We start from the raw sequence: 20,099 nt of genomic DNA, 5'->3' as shown, positions 1-20,099 counted from the left end.
AGCATTAATGATACGACTACAACCATGTTATCATCGCTAAAAAAATTCAAAAACTGGCAAAGAAAATTCTCATTGAGTCCGGGGAGCACTCTAAAATAACAGAATAACTGCATAAGTAGTTGTATATTGTTTGTTTTATGTAAATAATGAAAATTAGAAGATGTTCAAGCAAAAGTTTGGATTGATGTTTTCTGATTTCCGTATTTCTCCGAATATAGTCCCCCTCCGAATATAGTCCCCCCCCCCTAATTTTGGGGCTTCAGTTTCGGGAAAAGTTGAAAAAATGCATTTGAATATAATACCCCCCCCCCCTTTACTTTTACCACGGGCATTTTTGGAAAAAAGGGGCGACAATATTCAGACATACATATGGTATTCGTGCCATATCTCCCCATCATTAGTCCATATACAGTGAGACCTCATTCTACGTCACCGCGTTTAACGTCATTTTGCGATAGCGTCACGAAAATTTTGAGATCGTCATTCATTTATCGCACCTTCGCTTCGGGATAACGTCAAGTCTTTTAAATTTCGCACGAGAAAAAAGGTTGCAGGTTGTTCTTTTTGTGGGCGGTAATACAGTCAGTCTTTACAAAGTATAAAACGGTGTGTTTATTGTTAATTGCGATGACGGTTTTAGCAAATTTTCTTCAAAATGCATTCATAGGTAGGTGCACAAGGTTTTACTTGACATAATGGTTTTCAGGAACCTAAAAAGTTATTTCAAGGAATTTTCCGTGTAGAACTCGGGAGTTTTTGTCGTCACTCTTTTCGCCGTGTTCACAATAATTTTGGTTCCTGTAACTGCGACGATGTTTCAGTGATGATAATGCCCAGGCGACACTCGCCCCGGGCGACCACCATAGCGAAGCCGAAAAGCAAATGCGGGAAGATGCAAAAATGCAGAAGGATTTACGTCACTGCTGCTATTGTCGTCGATGAAGACAGGAACTCGTATTTATGCCATAGTTTGGCATTCCTATCGTAAAAAATGCCTCAGTTGTGATACGCTAAAATTTTTTTGCGTAGGAATTGTGAGGTCTAGGAGCCGATATTCACTTTTAACATTGTTTCTTATGGGATATTATGTTTCGATTAACGTCATTTCATTTATCGTCACATTTTTCAGGAACGGTAAGTGACGTTAAACGAGGACTCACTGTAATCAGGAGTGTGCTGTATTTTATTTCGCATGGTGACCACCTATTGTTCCTTGTTGTCTCCCTCCTAGATCTGTGGTCGTGCGTTCAACCGCAAGGACAAGCTGTCTCTCCACCGCAAGACACACAACGCAGAGAAGCCGTACCAGTGCCCCACGTGCCTCAAGTGCTTCTGCCGCAGCGACTACCTGCTCATGCACTGCAAGACTGTGCACCTGGAAGAGGAAGTGTCGCAATTCCCTTGCTTGGCGTGCGGCACAGTGTTTGGCAAAGGCAAGGACCTCTTGGCACACATACGGACTGCACACTTCTCGTGTGCTGACTGCGATGCGGCCTTTCTCACGGAGGGGGAACTTGCGGCGCACGCGGAAGCGGAGAAACACAACAGTGGCCAGCAGCTGGATTGCGTTGACTGTGGTAAGACTGAAGGGTCACTGAAATGCCACCTTATTTACAGTAATACCTCTTCACATCGTAATTGAGGGGACCAAAATTTGGGCAATTTGATGTATGGAGGCTCACTATGGAGAGGTTTCAGTGATCGGCACCATTTTTTCATATCCTTTGGAATTGAAAGGCACTACTGTCTTTTAAACTGTTATATTTATGTGTTTAAACAAATATGCATGCATTAGTGAGCATATACCGTATATCTCCGAATATAGTCCCCCTCTGAATATAGCCCCCCCCCCCCCCTAATTTTGAGACCCCAGTTTTGGGAAAAATTTAAAAATGCAAAGGAAGGCAGTTTTTCTGTGGTTAGCAAGTTAAGATTCTAGTCAATAAAAACTATTTTTTTTTCTGTGAATAATAAGAACAAATCTGTTTACACATTTTCCATCACAACAAAATAACTATTCCTAAAATATGTTGTTATCCATTGCATGTATCAGTAATTTATAGTTCCTTAACCAGATGTAATGAAGTAATGAGAAAATTTTTCAACTATCCAAGGCTATTGTATTTTTTTAAACATTCACAAATAATTAATATTTTTGATTTCCAAATGACTACAGACAATGTAAATATATAAGCTTTACCATAAAGCCCATAAAGAGTATTGCATTTGGCCCTGAAACTTCCTTAGACCCAGTGTAACACACCCATCAAGTCATGTCCAATCCAAGTGACTAGAATAATTTAGGAAATCTAAATAAAATTGTGTTAAATAAATTATAAATATTATAAAAATATTGCCATCTAATGCCTGCTAAGCAAAATAATTAAACTACAGGACTTACAAATATCAAAGTAATAAAATTAAGAAATAAACTTTTTCCAACAAACATAAACACTGAAAAAATATGTTATCAATTTTCAATGCCTCGTCGCGAATCATTGCATAAGTTACACAAAGAGTTTCTGCTCTGCATTTGCGCACAAATTCGACGATATTTTCCTCTAATTCTTTGAATCTGCCGCATCGAGACCCCCGAAATGACTTCCGCGATGTATTAGCGCTTTGCAAGCGCTGTAAATACTATGATTTACGGCGTATTCTGCAACGGCTATTTTTAAATTGGCATCGAAACTCCGTCTTTGATGGCTTCTTATCTGCCGCAGGCCTCATCTTTCTACTTGATCCATCACCTCTCTGTTGAACGTAAAATTATTTTTAATAAAGAAAATATCGCGGAAATAATTGCGAAATATTATGTGACGTAATTTATCGATCCTACTTACCCTGGCAAATTGAAGATATTCCTCCATAAATTGATGGCACTTTCGATGCTGAGTCGCTGGATTTCGATCAAATGCAGTAATGCTGGCGCTTCTGGTTCAAAGCCATTGATTATTGCGCCTTTTCAGAAACAAATGCATAACTATTGCGCATTCTTGTTCTGTGAAGGCGGTAAAGGCAGTGGTTGTAAACACAAACCGCACAGGCACATGGACATATAGTAGCTACGGCCGCAATGAAATGCGAAATCGTCACGAAAGGTTTACTTTATCTGTTTATTTTTCGCAATGATTTAAATCGTGTTACTATTAAATGAGCGACGGGTACTTATACTATTGATTTAATTCTAGTGTTCGATTAGTGTGATAGTGTGTGTTTAGTTTTGATTTTAATTATTTATTGTCTCTTATGTTGTTTTGCCTCTTATATTATGTTGCCTCTTATTGTCTCTGCAAACGATCATTCTCCAATATGCTGCCCAAATAGTTAGTTTTGCAAATAACTGAATTTTGATGAATGGAGAATCATAAAAATCTCATTTAAACCAATAAAATCCAATTTAAATAAAAAAATCAACAAAAATGATTTTTTTCAAAAAAATCAAGATTGTTATCAACCCTGCACACAATGCTACCACTTTATCTGATATGGAATGTTTCTCCAATGTATTGGAATTGTAGTTCTGCTGTGAATTCTTCTCGGGTTTCCATCCGGGTGAGCTACATCTCCATCGCTGCCGACGTTTCGATAGAATCCTTTTCTATCGTCATCAGGGCCGATGATGCCAGTAGGAAAATGCCAGGTTTATATATCCTCGGTCTTTATGTTGGGTCGTTCTGATTGGCGGAGAAAGAGAACGCTTTTCCCGCCCCTTTCAAAATCGGGTTCCATGCCTTACTTAAGTTGAAACCCTCGTCTCTGTTGAAGTTTTTCTTGGAGAGTCTTATTTCAATTGCCTCCTTGGTGAGGCGATCCCAGTAGCCGCTGGAGTGGCAGAGCATTTTGGTGTTTTCCCAGCGAATCGCGTGGTCGAGATTGATGGCGTGCTCCGCAACCGCCGATTTCGATGGTTGGCACAGCCGGAGATGACACTTATGCTCTTTGATTCGGGTCTTGATCGTTCTTCCCGTTTCACCGATATACTCCTCACCACACTCGCATGGTATGCTGTAAACACCAGGCAATTTCAGTCCTGCAGGGTCTTTGGCACGGACTAAGACTTGTCTTAGTTTTTTGTGAGGCAGATGCACTGTCCGTATGTTGTGTTTATGAAGAATGCGCGAAATCTTGCCGGATACCGTAGAGACGTACGGCAGGTATGCGTTGGCCACCGGTTTCGGCTCTTCTTCATGTGTCTTCCTTTTTCCTTCAAAGGCCCTCTTCAGGGCCATGGAGATTTCTCTCGAGCTATAACCATTTCCACGGAATGTCTTCTTCAGATGTCCGAGTTCTGCAGGAAGGCTTTGCTGGTCGGAAATGACTTTGGCTCTATGTAATAAAGATGAAAGAACCGCTGATCGTTGTGCTGGATGGTGGTGACTTCTTGCGTTTAAGTATAAGTCGGTGTGAGTCGACTTTCTATAAACCTTATGGCTCAAACTCCCATCTTCTTTCCTTTGCACCAATATGTCAAGGAATGGCAATCTTCCTTCTTTCTCCGATTCCATGGTGAATTGGATGCTCGGATGTCGGCTGTTCATGTGGTCCAAAAACGGCTTCAGGGTGTCAACCCCATGTGGTCAGATGACAAAGGTATCGTCCACGTAGCGATAAAAGTATTTTGGCCGGAGGGGAGCCGAGTTGAGCGCATGCTCCTCAAAATCTTCCATGAAGAAATTGGCAATGGCTGGAGAAAGTGGGGATCCCATGGCCACGCCGTCCTTCTGTTCATAGTAACAGTTGTCGAAGGTGAAGTAAGTCGAAGTAAGCGCGTGGTGAAAGAGCTTCACTGTGTTGGCATCGAATTTCTTCTCTAGGAGAGACAGAGTTTCATGGAGTGGCACTCTGGTGAATAATGACACCACGTCAAGGCTGATCATGATGCCCGATGGATTAAGGTAGATGCCCTCTAGGATTTTGACGAAGTCAGCGGAATTTTTCACGTGATGTCCACAGTTTCCGACGTGGGGCGCTAGGATGCCTGTAAGATGTCTGGCAAGATTATAGGTTGGCGAGCCAATGGCGCTAACGATCGGTCGTAGCGGGATACCATCCTTATGGATCTTCGGTAGCCCATACATCCGTGGTGGGGCTGGTGCCGGTGGCCGCAAGTTCCGTGAAATCTCCTCGGGATGTTTGATTTCTTGATGAGTTCAATAGTCCGTTTCGTTATTGATTCAGTGGGGTCCCGTGGCAAAATCCGGTACGCCGCATCGTCCAGAAGGTCTAACATTTTCCTGCGATAGTCTTCCGTTTTCATAATGACGGTCGCGTTTCCCTTGTCTGCCGGCAAAATGGTGATGTCTTTGTTCCTTGTGAGTCTCCGAAGGGCAGAGAGTTCACTTGGCTTAAGATTAGCCTTGGGCGGTTTGGCCTTTTTTAGGAACGTGGAAACTTCATTCCTTATTTCTTCTGCTACGTCATGAGAAACTTTCCTCACCGCCTGTTCTATCCCCCCAATGATGTCTTTGATAGGAATCTTATGCGGCGCTGGTGCAAAATTCAATCCTTTGGAGAGAACCGCTCTGGTGGAGTCATCAAGTTCAGTGTCAGTTAGGTTCACTACCACTCGTTTTTGGTCGATTGCTGGTGCCTTTGGCCGACGTGCCTGTAGATGATCAAATTTCTTATTCAATCTCTCCGTTTCTTGCGTCAGGAGTGATTTTGCCGTGGCCATTGTGATTCGGTCAATAAACTCCCAATCGGAGGGTGAGAGTTTTGTGGACAGCCACAGGTGAAGATTTTTCCCGTGTTTGGCGTTGGCGTCCAGTAGTCTTCTCTTGTCATGAATCCTTTCCCGTACTAAGGCTTTGCTAGCACGCTCAAGGATCCGTTCTGCTTTTGGCGACATAACCGAGGATTTTAATCTGGCGAAAGTTGGAATTACTCCTTCATCCCGGCATCTCAGAAGGAAGGTGAGACTACAGATAAGTGTCGCCCTCTCCCTCCGCTTTGCAGCAAATTCCTGAGTGCTGCGGTAGATATCCTCCCCGTAGAGGCTGGTTATGTAAGATTTCACTTTTTCCCGGCGTATGATGGCAGTGAATTCTTCTCGGGTTTCCATCCGGGTGAGCTCCATCTCCATCGCTGCCGACGTTTCGATAGAATCCTTTTCTATCGTCATCAGGGCCGAGGATATATAAACCTGGCATTTTCCTACTGGCATCATCGGCCCTGATGACGATAGAAAAGGATTCTATCGAAACGTCGGCAGCGATGGAGATGGAGCTCACCCGGATGGAAACCCGAGAAGAATTCACCGCCATCATACGCCGGGAAAAAGTGAAATCTTACATTGTAGTTCTGCTGTTTCTCCAATGCAAGCCCTGCAATTCTAATGACTTTGTTTGCAATCCACTTGACGGCAGGAAGAACCGCACAATTATTCTCACAATTTTTATAGCCTTGTGGTTTGAGGCATCAGCTAAAATAGCGATGAACTCTGATTCTCTAAGTTCCTTTTGCAGTGGTTCCATGGCAAAAGGAGAAAAAACATTTGTAACAATAGCCTCAGCTTTAGTTCTAGCACGTGCAAACTTGCCATTAAATAATTTTTGCTCAAGCTTTGAAGTGCAATCCATAGAACGGAAACTGTGATTGTGATTGAGAGTATGAATTAAATGCCATTGCTTCTCCTTCAGCCAGCTGCTGTTTGTAGTTCCTCCTTTCCTACTTCTGTATTTCGAAAGAAATTTGTTAGAACTGATGAAGGGGAAGCTGCTGTTAGGGTAGACCCGACACCCGGGGCAATCCCGACACCCTACTTTGCGGTCGTATTTAGAGGGCCAGGCGCTGCTTTTTAGTGCTGATGCGTTGCGGGCGACATTGCAATTAGTGCTTGGTATGCTCCTGTCGTCTGAGCAAACAAGTTGTTTTATGGTGAAGCATAATTCATTTTCATAGTTTTTCATCTAAAAATTGACTCCCATACAAATCAATGTAGCACTTTAACAGCACGTGTCATTGTTATAGCTCTTAGATTAATAAAAATTACGTAATATAACTAACATTTTGGTATATCTCTTGTTAAACTTCAACGTTCAGAGTAGTCTCCAGGGTTCTGTAACCACCATATTGTTCTTTCGGGGTAATGCCGACATCCTATGAGGGGGAAATACCAACAGGGTGTCAGTATTTCCCCATTTATTCTATACTTTTGCATGAGACTGTTGTTAGGGCCTTATTGTTTATTTTAAATGACCTCCAGATGGTGAGATTGAGGAAACAGACCGCGGAGAGGGGGAAATGGAATGGGGAGACCCTTAAAAAGGCGTTTGAGTTGGTTCAAAGTAGAGGAACTGTTAAAAGGGTGGTGGCTGAATTAGATATTCCCAGAATCACCCTTCATGACCGTCTGAAATCCAACTCTATGGCCAAACCAGAAAATCTTACTTCACACCAGACCAGGAAACCATTTTATCTAATCATATTAAACAGTTGCCATACCAGTTATATGGCATAAATTTGACTGATTTAAGGCAATTAGCGTATGATCTTCCTGAAATTTTAAATGTTAAGCATAATTTCAATAGAGAGAGCAAAATGGCTGGCGAGGACTGGGCTAGTGGGTTTTAAGTCCTGGTGGTCATTTTTAAAGATCGGGCAAGTATTATTTATTATGAAATAAAAGAAGCTATCGCCGAAATATCACGCAAATTTTTTTCCTTCTGTAAGAGTTGGTACTTCTTACCTTCTAATATTCCTTTGTTTATCCGTGCTCTTGAATATGCCCAATAATTACGTAAATAGCGTTTTCACAAATAAACAATCAGCAATCAAATTATTTTCTTATTTTTTACCACTGTCGGGATTACCCCTAAGGCCTGTCAAAATCACCCCAGTGACCAGGGAAATACCAACATCTGGTAACAGTCACAGAAAACACTTTTTTTCCTTCATAAATTACATTAGTTTGTTAACATAACATATCATACGGATGTAGAAAATTCGAACTAATTTGCAAGTAGTTCAATGAACGATGTAGCTAAATTAGTAAAAAACATAAAGTTAAAAATGCCTTAAGGTGTTGGAATTGCCCCAGTCTACCCTACTGTATTTCTGTGTTTCTCAGTCTTTAAGTGGTTGGAAATGTCTCCCCCACCACCAGGAGCTACTGAAAATTCACATCTGCACACTGTGCAGCATACATCAGAATCAGTCCTGTTCTTTTGAACGAAAGGAAATTCCTTTTGCAGTTCCCTGCCAAATTTGCAATGCCGTTTCCCCATTTTTCCTAGGCTGAAAGTTTCAGTCAGATTTTCAGTGGTGAGTGATGAGGAAAGACTAGGAGGAAGAAAGTGAGATAGCTATGCAGTAATTGGCATTTGTTCTGTGTTGTCTTTTAGTAATTTATTAAAAAAATATATTAAATTTTGTACTTAAAATTTTCAGCATACCTGTCGTTTCAAAACGCTCAACCTTAGGTATGGTAGTTATGATGTTAAACTTGCTGAATTCCTTACTGAAGACATAAGAGTTAACCCTTAACCAGTGACGTGAAATTCTTGTTACACTACCAGTGACGTGCGGTCTGGGAGACCGCAATAAATCAAAAATTCATAAAATATTGCTACGCCATTTTTATTTCTTTGTTTAATTTTTCTTTGAATGCTCAACTATTTTAAAACCGATATTAAAATTTTTACACTCCCAATACGAACCAATTTGTCATAAAAAATTGTGATTTGAAGCAGGATCAAACAACTGATGCCAAAAACACTCGAATTATAATTATTTAATTTATGTATCAATATTTCGCCACATTCAAAAAAGGCCTTAAATGTTAAAGTTGGAAGGCTAAGTAGTAAGTAGCCATGAAATTTATCCCGCTTATTCCTTTTCTTGATGCGTTCTTAGTAAGTGACGTGTGGTCTTGCAGACCGCTAATCGAATTGAAATTCAAATTTACAGAAATTAATAAAAGGAACGTTAAAGTTTAAGAGTGGGATGTCCTTGTTATGCAAAAATATGAAGCTAACGAGAATTATAGATATTTTGAAATTTTAGAAACGCAGCGGTCTCTCAGACCACACGTCACCGGTTAAGGGTTGAAGTAGGGAGTCAAATAGTGAAGTCTCGAAAATTAACTGATTTGTAAAGCAAAAGTCCAAAGCCTGTGAAGGTGACAAATCCCAATGGCCCAAGCCAAAGCCCAAATACCAAGCAAAAACCTAGCTAAGAATAACAAACGAAAGCACTGTCAAAGGCAAAGTCAAAAGACTAAATTCTAAAACCACAAAGAACATGCCATAAAATTACAAAGTTTTAGCTTAGATTCACAACTTACGGTCTGCTATGGTGTTTACCGTTACATATCAAGTTTTTTTAACTTAGTTTTTCAGCATTCATTTAGAAATCAATGAAAAAGTCAGCAAACGCACAGTCAGTCTTCCGAAGACCGTTGAGATATCCATACTAGACGACGCAACCGCGAATCTCCCGCTTTGACGTTCAGACAGATCTCTGAGATTGAGCGATATACCAATACATAGTTCAATTGATACTCACTTGTGACTGTGCAGCACTTTGGCAAGGAAGTTAATTTAACTGCTGTAATTAAAGAGCCGTAAAATGTCCCGTTATTGTAGACGGCTAAAATAATAAAAGTAAAAAGTTGATGGGTTAATTTTTCTTGTCTCTTGTTAATAATAACCTTGAATTAATCCCAGATTTTTGTTTGGGCAACAAATTTATAAACTAACGCAAAATAAAAGTTTCAGTATTTCACACAGATGCAAGTCAAAAACCAGGTCAATTGCCTGTCCCGGGGAACATCGCAGGGACACTGGGACAAGCATTCTGAAAACGGGACTGTCCCGGGTAAACTGGTACATACATATGGTCACTTTACTGTGGAGAGGTTTCAGTGATAGCCACCATTTTTTTCATATCCTTCGGAAATGAAAGGCATTGCTGTCTTTTAAACCATTATATTTATGTGTTTAAATAAACATGCTTGCATTAGAGAACATATATTTATTATTTAATAATTACAGAATGCGAGTGCTATCGCGTGACTTTTGCCAAGATTCGAGAGAAAACGATGTGATCTCCCTTAATTCAATAGTCACTTAATACGATTAGGATACAGTAAAACTTCGATTTTACGCACTTTGATTTTACATCAAGGCTCGTTTTTATGCAGCAACACTCAAGTCCGACCGGAAAGCATAGGGAATTCCAATGATGAAACTTCGATTTTACATCTTTTCTTGATTTTACACAGTTTTTCGATTTTGTGCGGCATAACCCTAGTCCCACAGAGGCCGCTAATCTTGATTTTACGCAGTTGTCTTTCGACTTGTTTTGAAAATCCCGACTGGAGCAATATGAAGTTAGGTTATTTATTCGTCTAAATGAGTTGCAAAAATGAATACAAGAACGGTTGAAATGACGTCGCGCTGTTGAGAGTGAACCTAAAAACATCGCAAATCTAATTATTGCTTCCCCTTACACCCTCTCAGTAATATTTCAGGCTCCTTTACGAATGCAAATATCGCTCTTATTGTTAGTTAAAATTTACCATAGAAGGATATCGAAACCTAAAATATATGGCAATTGCAGACAGATGATCGCCGGAGATATTAAAATTATCACTTTTCGTTTATTATTCGACTTATTGATCGACGCTATTTATAACATTATTATTATTACAGTGTGTCCTCGTTTAACGTCGTCCTGTTTAACGTTGCTTCACGATAACGTTGCCCAAAAATTGAAACTAGAGCTGTGTCGTTCATGAATGAATCGTTCATTTTGAACGGTTCATTGGCATGAACCGAATGAATCGAAATACGCTCCTCGTTCAAAGGGTTCATAAAGAATCGTGTGGTTCATGAAGAATCGAAGAATCATTTAGAATCGAAGAATCATTTAGAATCGAAGAATCATTTAAGAATCGCAGATTCGTTTAAGAACCGAAGAATCATAAGAATTGAAGAATCATGTAAGAATCGAAGAATCATTTGAACAATCGTCGGAGTAGTAGAAATATAAAGGTCTTGAATTACTTTGCGGGCCGCGGATGACAGTAGGTCTTTCTAGGCATTTAAGAGCAGGGATCCAGAGAGCCTCTAAATATTACCATTATATCTTGAATTTTTTAATGCACCATTGTATTTAGAGTTAAAGAAAATAATAATTTTGTTCAGTTGTCGGGGAAGGTTTACTCCCAATCCCCCCCCACGTTGCCTACGTTACCCCAGGTACCTAGCCCCCTTCTTGTCACAATCTTGAATCCACCTGCACTGGTTGAGAGTGAATATTCCACGAATTTCTCGCTTATTATATGGAACCTATGGAACTTAACGTTCTTCGTCCTCCGACAGTTGATAAATAAGAAAACACACAAATAGGATTATACTGGAAAATAGGAATTACTTAAATTCATTGAGACAAGAATAGCAATATTCCATTAAATGTTTTGTATAAAAACGGAATATCTAGGATGTATATATATGTACTCGCTAGAGAGGTTAAATCTTCTTGAATTACTTCGTGAAACATTTATTTTATTTTCTATGTCACTATGGTTTCATTTACTAATTTAATAATGAATCACCGAATACGAAGGAAACATGTTTAGTCGTATATCTCGATTATTACCTTATAATTTTATATGCATATATTCATGAAGATATTCTTACTAATAATTACATACATAATTATGTAAGTTCATGCGTACAGCCTTAAAATGTTTTCGGTGAACTCTGGATTATTTCGCTTCATTGCAATCATTTGATTCACATTGTTCGTTTAGCTCGCAGAGTTCATGTTGTTCACGTTGTTCATTTAGTTCGCAGAGTTCATTTAGTTCACGTTGTTCATTTAGTTCGCAGAGTTCATTTAGTTCACGTTGTTCATTTAGTTCGCAGAGTTCATTTAGTTCACGTTGTTCATTTAGTTCGCAGAGTTCATTAGGTTCACGTTGTTCATTCGATTCGCAGAGTTCATTTAGTTCACGTTGTTCATTCGGTTCATGTGATTCTTTATGAACGACATGAAAGAACAGTTCATTCACATGAATAGAACCGAATGAATCGAATCACGGAAATGAACCGAAAATCCCACCTCTAATTGAAACCCTTGATCATTTAACGTCGCTATTGCTTCGCGATAACGTTGTTCAAATTATGCACGGCGAAAAAAAATGAATGGCGAATAGGACGCAAGCGCATCTGATGTATAGTAAATATTACTATATTAATGCGATTGGTAATTTTCGTTCGACAGAAAAGGTTGGCGTGGGTAGCGTATGTTAAATATGCATCTGAGCGAATAATTATCGCCTCCTTTACCCATTATTCGTATATTTTTCTGATGCCAACCGAAAACAATGTCCACGAAGAAGAGTGGCTATCCTGGTGGTTCTTCAGACGTGAAGAAAAAACAGTGACATTAGGACAAAAACTTGGTATTATTAAAAGAATTGAAGAAGATGCAACTGCTGGAGGGATTGGTCGAGTTTTAGGTTTGCAGGTCGAGTTTTTACAATAAAAATTTCTTCTGTTACTGAAAATATCGATGTTTTGCCATTAAAATACTTTCTTTTTAGTTTTTATATTTCATTTAATAATGCCTTATTCCCAACCTTTTCGTTATGGAAATTCGTTTCATTTCGAATGAATCGTTATCATGCTGAAGTGAATAATCGGTAATGAATGTTTCTCGCGATTTCCGCCGCGTTAAAGAATTCATATCATCACGAAAATTGACTCGCCCTTCATCCTCGTGCTTACGAGTGTAAGATTCAGATTTTTTCATTTTGGCCTGATTCGATTGGTCACGAAGTCTGCTTAAAGTTACGGCTCCGATAATTGGCCTCCTTGGATTCTCGCCCGGGAAATTCTGGATTCTTCACGAAGAATGGATTGTTGTTAGGAGCATGGCTAGGAACCAATTTAAATTTTTTACATTGTTTCTTATGGGAAACGCTGCATCGTTTAACGTTGTTTTGCTTAACGTCGACTTTTTCAGGAACGAATCAACAACGTTAAACAAGGACTCACTGTATAGTATTCTACCGATTAAGGTAGGTTTCCATGGAGTACTAAAGAGGTGATCTGGGAGCCTCCCTTTCCTTCCAGCACTGCCTTCTTTAATTCACTGTAAGGCCTACTCTCTTTCAATCTATCTAAAAATCCTATTCTTTTCCTTCCCCACCCTCGTTTCCCCAACATTCTACCCTCCAACACCATTTTCAACATCCCTTCACTGCTAAGCACTAACTCCATCCATACCTTCTGTCTCCTGCGTATCTCATCTAAAAGCTGTCTCTCCTCGCCAACCATATCCAGCACTTCGTCGTTCCTTTTCCTCTCCGTCCATTTCACCCTCTCCATTATTCTCCATACCCACATCTCGAATGCCTCCAATCTTCTCTCGTCTTCTTTCCTCAGAGTCCACGTTTCCGCACCGTAGAGAGCTACACTCCAAACCAAACTCTTCACTAACCTTTTCTTTAAACTCTTACACAACGATCCTCTCAGAAGCTCCTTCCTGCTCATGAACGCCTCCTTCGCTAATGCTATTCTCTTCCTGATGTCCTTACTACTGTATCCGTTTTCCTCTAACGTACTGCCTAAATAGTTGAATTGTTCAACCTGCTCAAGTTTTTCACCACCCACCATTATCTTGAGTCTCACATTCCTCGCTCGTGATGCTTTACAAAACCGCATTACCTTAGTTTTCTTGTGATTAATCCTCATCCCAAACTCCTCGCAACGTTCGTATAACGCATCCACTAGGGCCTGAAGCCCTCTTGCTGACTGACTGATCAACGCCTGGTCATCCGCGAATCTCACTGATTTGAACATCATTCCTCCCACTTTTATCCCAGCTTCTAACTCATCCCACGCTTCCCTTACCATCTCTTCAGCATACACGTTAAAGAGCAGTGGCGATAGAGGACAGCCTTGCCTCACACCTCGGCCAATGCTTGCCCACCCAGATGCCCGTCCCCTTGCCCGTCCGCTATCCTCACTTGCGCAGTCTGGGCAATAGACAGATTACAAATCAGTGGTCTATCCCTCCAGTCTACACCTATTCTCTTGAGAATATCCATTAACTTTACCCAGTTCACCCTATCAACTGATCTTCGCCCAAATACTCGTTTGCCCTTGCCTCCATTCGTGTGTTCAATATCCTCAGCACTACTTTAGCCGCATGGGATATTAGGCTGATAGTCCTATAATCTCTGCATTCCACAGCTTTCTTCTTTTTCGGAAGCGGAATTAAAACCGTCTTCACGAAATCCTCCGGCCAACATCCCTCCTCATAGATCTTGCGCACTAGTTCGAAAAACCTTTTCTTACCTTCCTTCCCTAGATTCTTCAGAAGCTCACACGGGATGTTGTCCACGCCTACTGCTTTCGTAGCCTTCATATCACGGAGTGTTCTCTCTATTTCTGAATCTAATATCTCCGGCCCAAGATTATCCTCCTCCACTGCACTTTCCTCCTCTAGAGTCAATCTCTCTGGTCTGTTCGTTCCGTCATACAGGTCCTCCACGTATTCCTTCCATCTCCTCTGTACCTCTTCTCGCTCGGTTAGCATCCTCCCATCTTTAGCCTTAATTTTAGACATGGCTTGTCCTCTTTTGCCGCCCGATAGTGACTTAACTTTGGCGCACAACGCGCCTACTTCTCCATCCTTCTGGAACTTTTCCATTTCCTCACATTGTGTTTTCCACCAAGCCTCCCTTGCCCTCTTAGTTTCACGTTGAAACGATTATTCAATTCCCTATACATTCTTTTGCCCTGTTCTGTGTCCACGTTCTTCCACTTCCTCCTCTCCTCCATTTCATTTACCATTGCCTCCGTTATCCACGGCTTCTCTATCCTTCTACTGTCAAAGTAACCAATTGACTTCTCCGCCGCTTTGACTATTCCCGTTTTTATATTATCCCATCTTTCCTCTACCGTCTTGGTACTTTCAATCTCCCGTATACTAATGTCCACTAGCTCCTGATATTCTCTCCTCATACTCCCCTTCAGGGCTTCTACGTTCCATTTCTTCGCCTTCCTAACTTTCATAAGTCTTTTGAATCTTACGTTGCATTTCATGAGCACTAGATTGTGGTCCGAATCCTCATCCGCTGCAGGGAAGCTGCGCGAGTTTTTCACACTGTTCCTAAACCTCTATCTTACCATAATGTAGTCTATTTGATATCTCCCCGCATCCCCTGGACTTTTCCACGTGTACCTTCGCCCTTTATGATGATTGAACCACGTGTTAGTGATGAATAATTTGTTTCTCCTACAAAATTCTGCTGCTTTCTCTCCCCTGTCGTTCCGTATTCCTTGACCAAAATCTCCTATTTCGTTTCCATCCCTCCCTTCCCCGACTGAGGTGTTCCAGTCCCCCATCACTACCAGATTTTTCTTACGCGGTGTGTCTCTAATTATTTCTTCGAGCTGTTCATACACCTCGTCTACTTCTTCCTCCCTATGATTGCTAGTGGGCATGTAAACCTGGACCACCACAAGGTTGGTGGGCCGCGCCTCAATTTCTACCACCAGAATCCTATCGCTTACCTGGTCTATACGTACCACATGCTTACCCATCTTCCCGTTTAATACTAAAGCTACCCCTCGCTGGCTTTCTTCCCCTCCACTGTATATAACCCTATACCCATCACTCCAATAGTCCCCCCCATCCCTCCACCTCACCTCGCATAATCCTAAGACGTCTATCCTCCCTTTATCCATTTCCCTTCTGATATTTTCTAATTTCCCCGCCCTCATCATAGTCCTCACATTCCACGTCCCTACATTTAAAGCCGACTTCTTCTTCTCCATCTTCTTGGTCTTCTTTTCTTCCTTCTTCATTGCTGCTTCAGCTGATGATGATGATGATGATAAGTCTCTGCAAGGATTTCGCACGTTGGCGACCCCGAGGACCTTGCCGACCTCGCTGCCGTGCCCGACACCCGCCCTTTGCGGACGGGTCCCGGGCGATGAGATTCCGAGGCTCATTTGGTTGTACTCCATGTGTTCAGGGAAGAGATAGTTGGTAGGGTTTCCCACTTCCATTCCAACAGTGTTTTTCACGTGACACCATATTTATTGTAATTACAGTAGATGGTCATTAATACGGAATTATGAACCACGGAATATCTATCCCTAATGTAAGGTTTTCTAGAATTTTGCCGGCGCTATGTTTTCCTTCGCCCCAGCGAAATATAACAGCGAAATGAGCCGTTAAAAATCCTCCCGTGCCAAAATTTTGGCTTCCAAGGTGATCCAAAAAAGACGGTTGTACTTCTAATATGGACGTAAGTTGATGGTGATTCAACACGGTGGTATAAGCAGCATACATTGTCTCATTCCGCGGGCTAACCCCACATCTGCGGGACGAATGGAGGCGAGGGAAAGTTGATTGCGCAGCGCGCTTATTAGAGCTGATTCAACTTGTATCTCACTGTCAGTGGGTTTAAATGAAACATGGTTGGAACTTTAATAGCTAGCAGCTTAACTCCGCTAGGTGGCAAGCGTTTATTTTTAACGGAACGGGAGTTAATGCCCTCGGAGAATAACTCGCGTCGTCATTGAAGTCAAATTCAAGATGTGAGTGATAAGGCAGTCCCTTTTAAACTCATGAATGGCTTAGTACCATTAAATCGAAATACAAAAGTGTCCGGTGTTGTTATCAGATATGGGGAAGCAAAATATTACGTTAAGATGAGTCACATGGCTTGTGAGTCGAAGGTCCCGGCGCTGAATTCGCGGAAGAATGCCGACAGAGAAGCTATACCCGTTAGATTCTATCTACTGATGCTAAAATTTCATGGGAAAATGCTTTTTAATGCGTAAAAATTATAAATAAGGAAAATTGTTCCGGACTATTAATGATTTTTTTATTCATCACTGGCGGCATGACGGTAGTTGCGCGGTTATTTAAATAGCTCACTTTAAAAAAGTGATCTAAACATCGGAAAAATCTGAATTTCTGAATTTCCCGGGTCCTGTGTGCTCCATATTATCTATGATATGCTATTTGGAAGAAGGTAACTGACAGCTGGGGTCATTAGCGCCATGAAGTAAGGGCTGGGGGGATAAGAACCCTATGTTGGCATTAGCCAGGTTGTAATGATAAGCTTAAAAGGGACGAGGACTTAACGTCCCATCTGATGGACAGAGTGGTGCACTGGAAGTGCCCTCCACATTACACTCAAGTAGGGATAGGGCCATCTCTGATAAGTTTCTGCAACTCCCAGGACTTAAACCCAGGCCCACAGGGTGTAAAACCTTTGTAATGCATTAGCAAAATTTTGCTCCCTGTTAATGGGATTAATTTGGATGACTATCCTCAGATATCTCATTTCTTTAATCCCCAATCCTTGTTTGTTCGCAGGTGGTTAAACGGATTTCCTGAAAACTGCTTTTAATGAGAATATTTTCGAAAATCAGCTTCTCTGCAAGCATTTAGTATCACCATTCCGAAATTTCTCCTGCGTAACAGAAGTAATCTTAGTGCCAGAAATGCTAACAGTTCAACCATTTTAGACATTGTTCAGGATTGCAACCGTGTTTCTCTTAAGGTAACACGTCATCTGTGGTGTTGCTTGCGAGTAAATAAGATTATTAGGCTTCATTTTCTTGCCTCCAAATGAGTAATTGAATCTGGGAAACATATAATAATAATAATAATAATAATAGTTTTATTAGCCAAAAGAACCAGTACAAGTAAGTAAATGGTATAGGCTTCGTCAAGTATAATACATAATTGGTATTTTAGATAATGTTCACTCAAAAAAACAAAGACATCTTCCTAAAATAAAAAAGTTACATTACAAATTTCAAGCACACAATAGTGAAAGCTGAACAACAGCCATGTATACTTCAACACTTACTTCACAGCACAAAACCTTAAGCACAGGTATACAATTCTCATTTAATAGGTTAACACATCAAACTACATACTTTCTTTACAATAGTTAATAAATTCATCAACACTATACAATGCCTTTCCAGTCAGGTATCTTTTCAGATTTACTTTAAAATTATTTACAGAAGACAAACTTCTCAATTTTTCTGGTAAAAGGTTATATAGTTTTGTACCCTTATGTAGAGGACCATTACTACTCCTTTTTGTTTTCCTGGGTAGCACATGTAAACAGTCTTTGGTTCTGGTCATATGTGAATGGAAGTCAGAATTTTTTGGGAGAGAATTTATACGTTTTTTTATGAATAGCATTAAGTTCAGAATATAAATGGATGTTAGAGTTAAAATTTTGTGTGCCTCAAAGTGAGGTCGACAGGATTCTCTATATTTTAGGTTTAGCATAATTCTTACAGCTTTCTTTTGCATAGTGAATACCTCAGTGCTATTGCAACTGTCACCCCATAAAATAATGCCATAAGAGATTAAGGATTGAAAATTAGCATAGTACACATATTTTAAAACACTCAAAGAAACACTTGATCGTAAATAGCGCAGTTGATACATAATATGTGACAGTTTGGTGGTTAAGATTTCGACATGTCTAGACCACTTCAAGGATTTGTCTAGTGTGATTCCAAGGAAAGAAATATTATTTACATAAGTTATTTCAGAGTTGAATAGTTCCACTGTTGGTGGCGATTTACAATTTAAGTTCATACATACAGTTTTTTCTAGGTTAACTGCCAACATACTATTTTTAGCCACATTTGAATACTTTGAACTGTAGAGTTTACCTTAATCTGTAATTCTTGCGAATTTGGGGCTTGCAACAATATACTAGTGTCATCAGCGAATAAGATTGTTTTTGCTTCCTGGAGATATTCAGGAAGGTCGTTAATATACAAAGTGAACAATAACGGCCCAAGGATTGACCCTTGGGGTACACCATATTTGACTTCTTTCATAGTAGAGGAGCAATTATTTATATATTTTGTGTTTGAGTCCAAGTAAGAAATTTGGACAATTTGGTGTCTGTTAGTTAGGTAAGAATTTAACCAAGAATAAGCTACTCCTGTAATACCATAATTTAAGAGGCATTTCAACAATATGTCGTGGTTTACAGTATCAAATGCTTTTCTGAGATCAATGAACAACCCCACAGTTTGGTTATTTTTGTCGAGAGCATCAGTTGCATCATTTAGAAATTCAAACAAAGCATCAGTTGTTGACTTATTTTGTCGGAAGCCAAATTGGTATTTGGATAAACTTGCATTTTTATCTAAAAAACTTAAAAGTCGATTGTACATGACTTTTTCGAAAATCTTTGAAAAACCTGAAAGTAAACTTATGGGTCTGTAGTTATTACAATCCTTTTTGTCTCCTTTTTTAAAGAGGGGGTAGACTTTGCAAATCTTTAGCTGCTGAGGGAAAATACCTTCTGATATTGATAAGTTACACAAATAGGTGAGTGGGTTTACGATGAACGGGATAGAGTATTTAATAATCTTATCCGGGATGCCATCAAAGCCCGATGACATTTTGTTATGGAGGGAGAGGCCAATTTGTAAAATTTCCCTTGGAGTGGCTGGGTAAATAAAAGGTGCATTCTTATTTTTAGATGCTGGTTGCTTGTAATAGGGATCTTTTGTAGCATGATTGCTGCTTAATGTTTTGAGTATTTTCTCAGGGGTTTCAATAAAGTGATCATTAAAAACATTTGCCACGGTTAATGGGTTTGTTATCAAAGTGCCAGAGTGTAAAACACTCAAGTCCTCAGGTAAAGAGGCAGTATTTTTGTTACTCTCTTTCTTAATAATCGACCAGGCAGCCTTTGTAGCATTCCCTGAGTTTTTTATCAATTTATCATTGTAAGTAGATTTTGCTCTATGGATTATTTTCTTGTATTGTTTGACAAAACATTTATAAGCAGTCCTGTTTTGATCACTGCAACATTGCTTATATTTATTGTATAAGTCGCGTTTTACTTTGCTTAGGTGGACAATATCAGGTGTTATCCAACTATTAAGTCTTGTGTCAGAGATGCAGGCCCTACACTTTTTAGATTGAAAAGTTGTGTCAAATATGTATTGAAATCTGGATAGGAAAGCATCCATTTTAGCATCAAAGGAATCTGCTGTGAATACTTCACTCCATTGTTCGTTTTGCAGTGAAAGCCCAAAAAGATGGATGAGGTTATCATGGTAGCATGGTGGTAT

The 20,099-nt window shown here is 40.1% G+C and overlaps 1 protein-coding gene across 3 annotated transcripts in view; it reads left to right on the top strand.

Annotated features, from left to right (window-relative positions):
• Positions 1–20,099, top strand: part of LOC124153314 (zinc finger protein 205-like) — a 129,742-nt gene that overhangs the window by 58,514 nt on the left and 51,129 nt on the right. The window contains exon 7 of one of the 3 annotated variants that reach the window (XM_046526410.1): positions 1,232–1,577. The exons of 1 other annotated variant lie outside the window; for it this stretch is intronic. In XM_046526410.1, the coding sequence (XP_046382366.1) occupies positions 1,232–1,577 (346 nt within the window). Of the gene's footprint in view, positions 1–1,231; positions 1,578–20,099 lie in introns of those variants that run through there. One more of the 3 variants, XM_046526412.1, reaches the window with a different exon arrangement.

Source organism: Ischnura elegans, chromosome 2 (assembly GCF_921293095.1).
Source record: "Ischnura elegans chromosome 2, ioIscEleg1.1, whole genome shotgun sequence".
NCBI lineage: Eukaryota > Metazoa > Arthropoda > Insecta > Odonata > Coenagrionidae > Ischnura > Ischnura elegans.
Note: the sequence above shows the minus strand (reverse complement) of the source record. Positions and strands in the feature narration are given on the sequence as shown.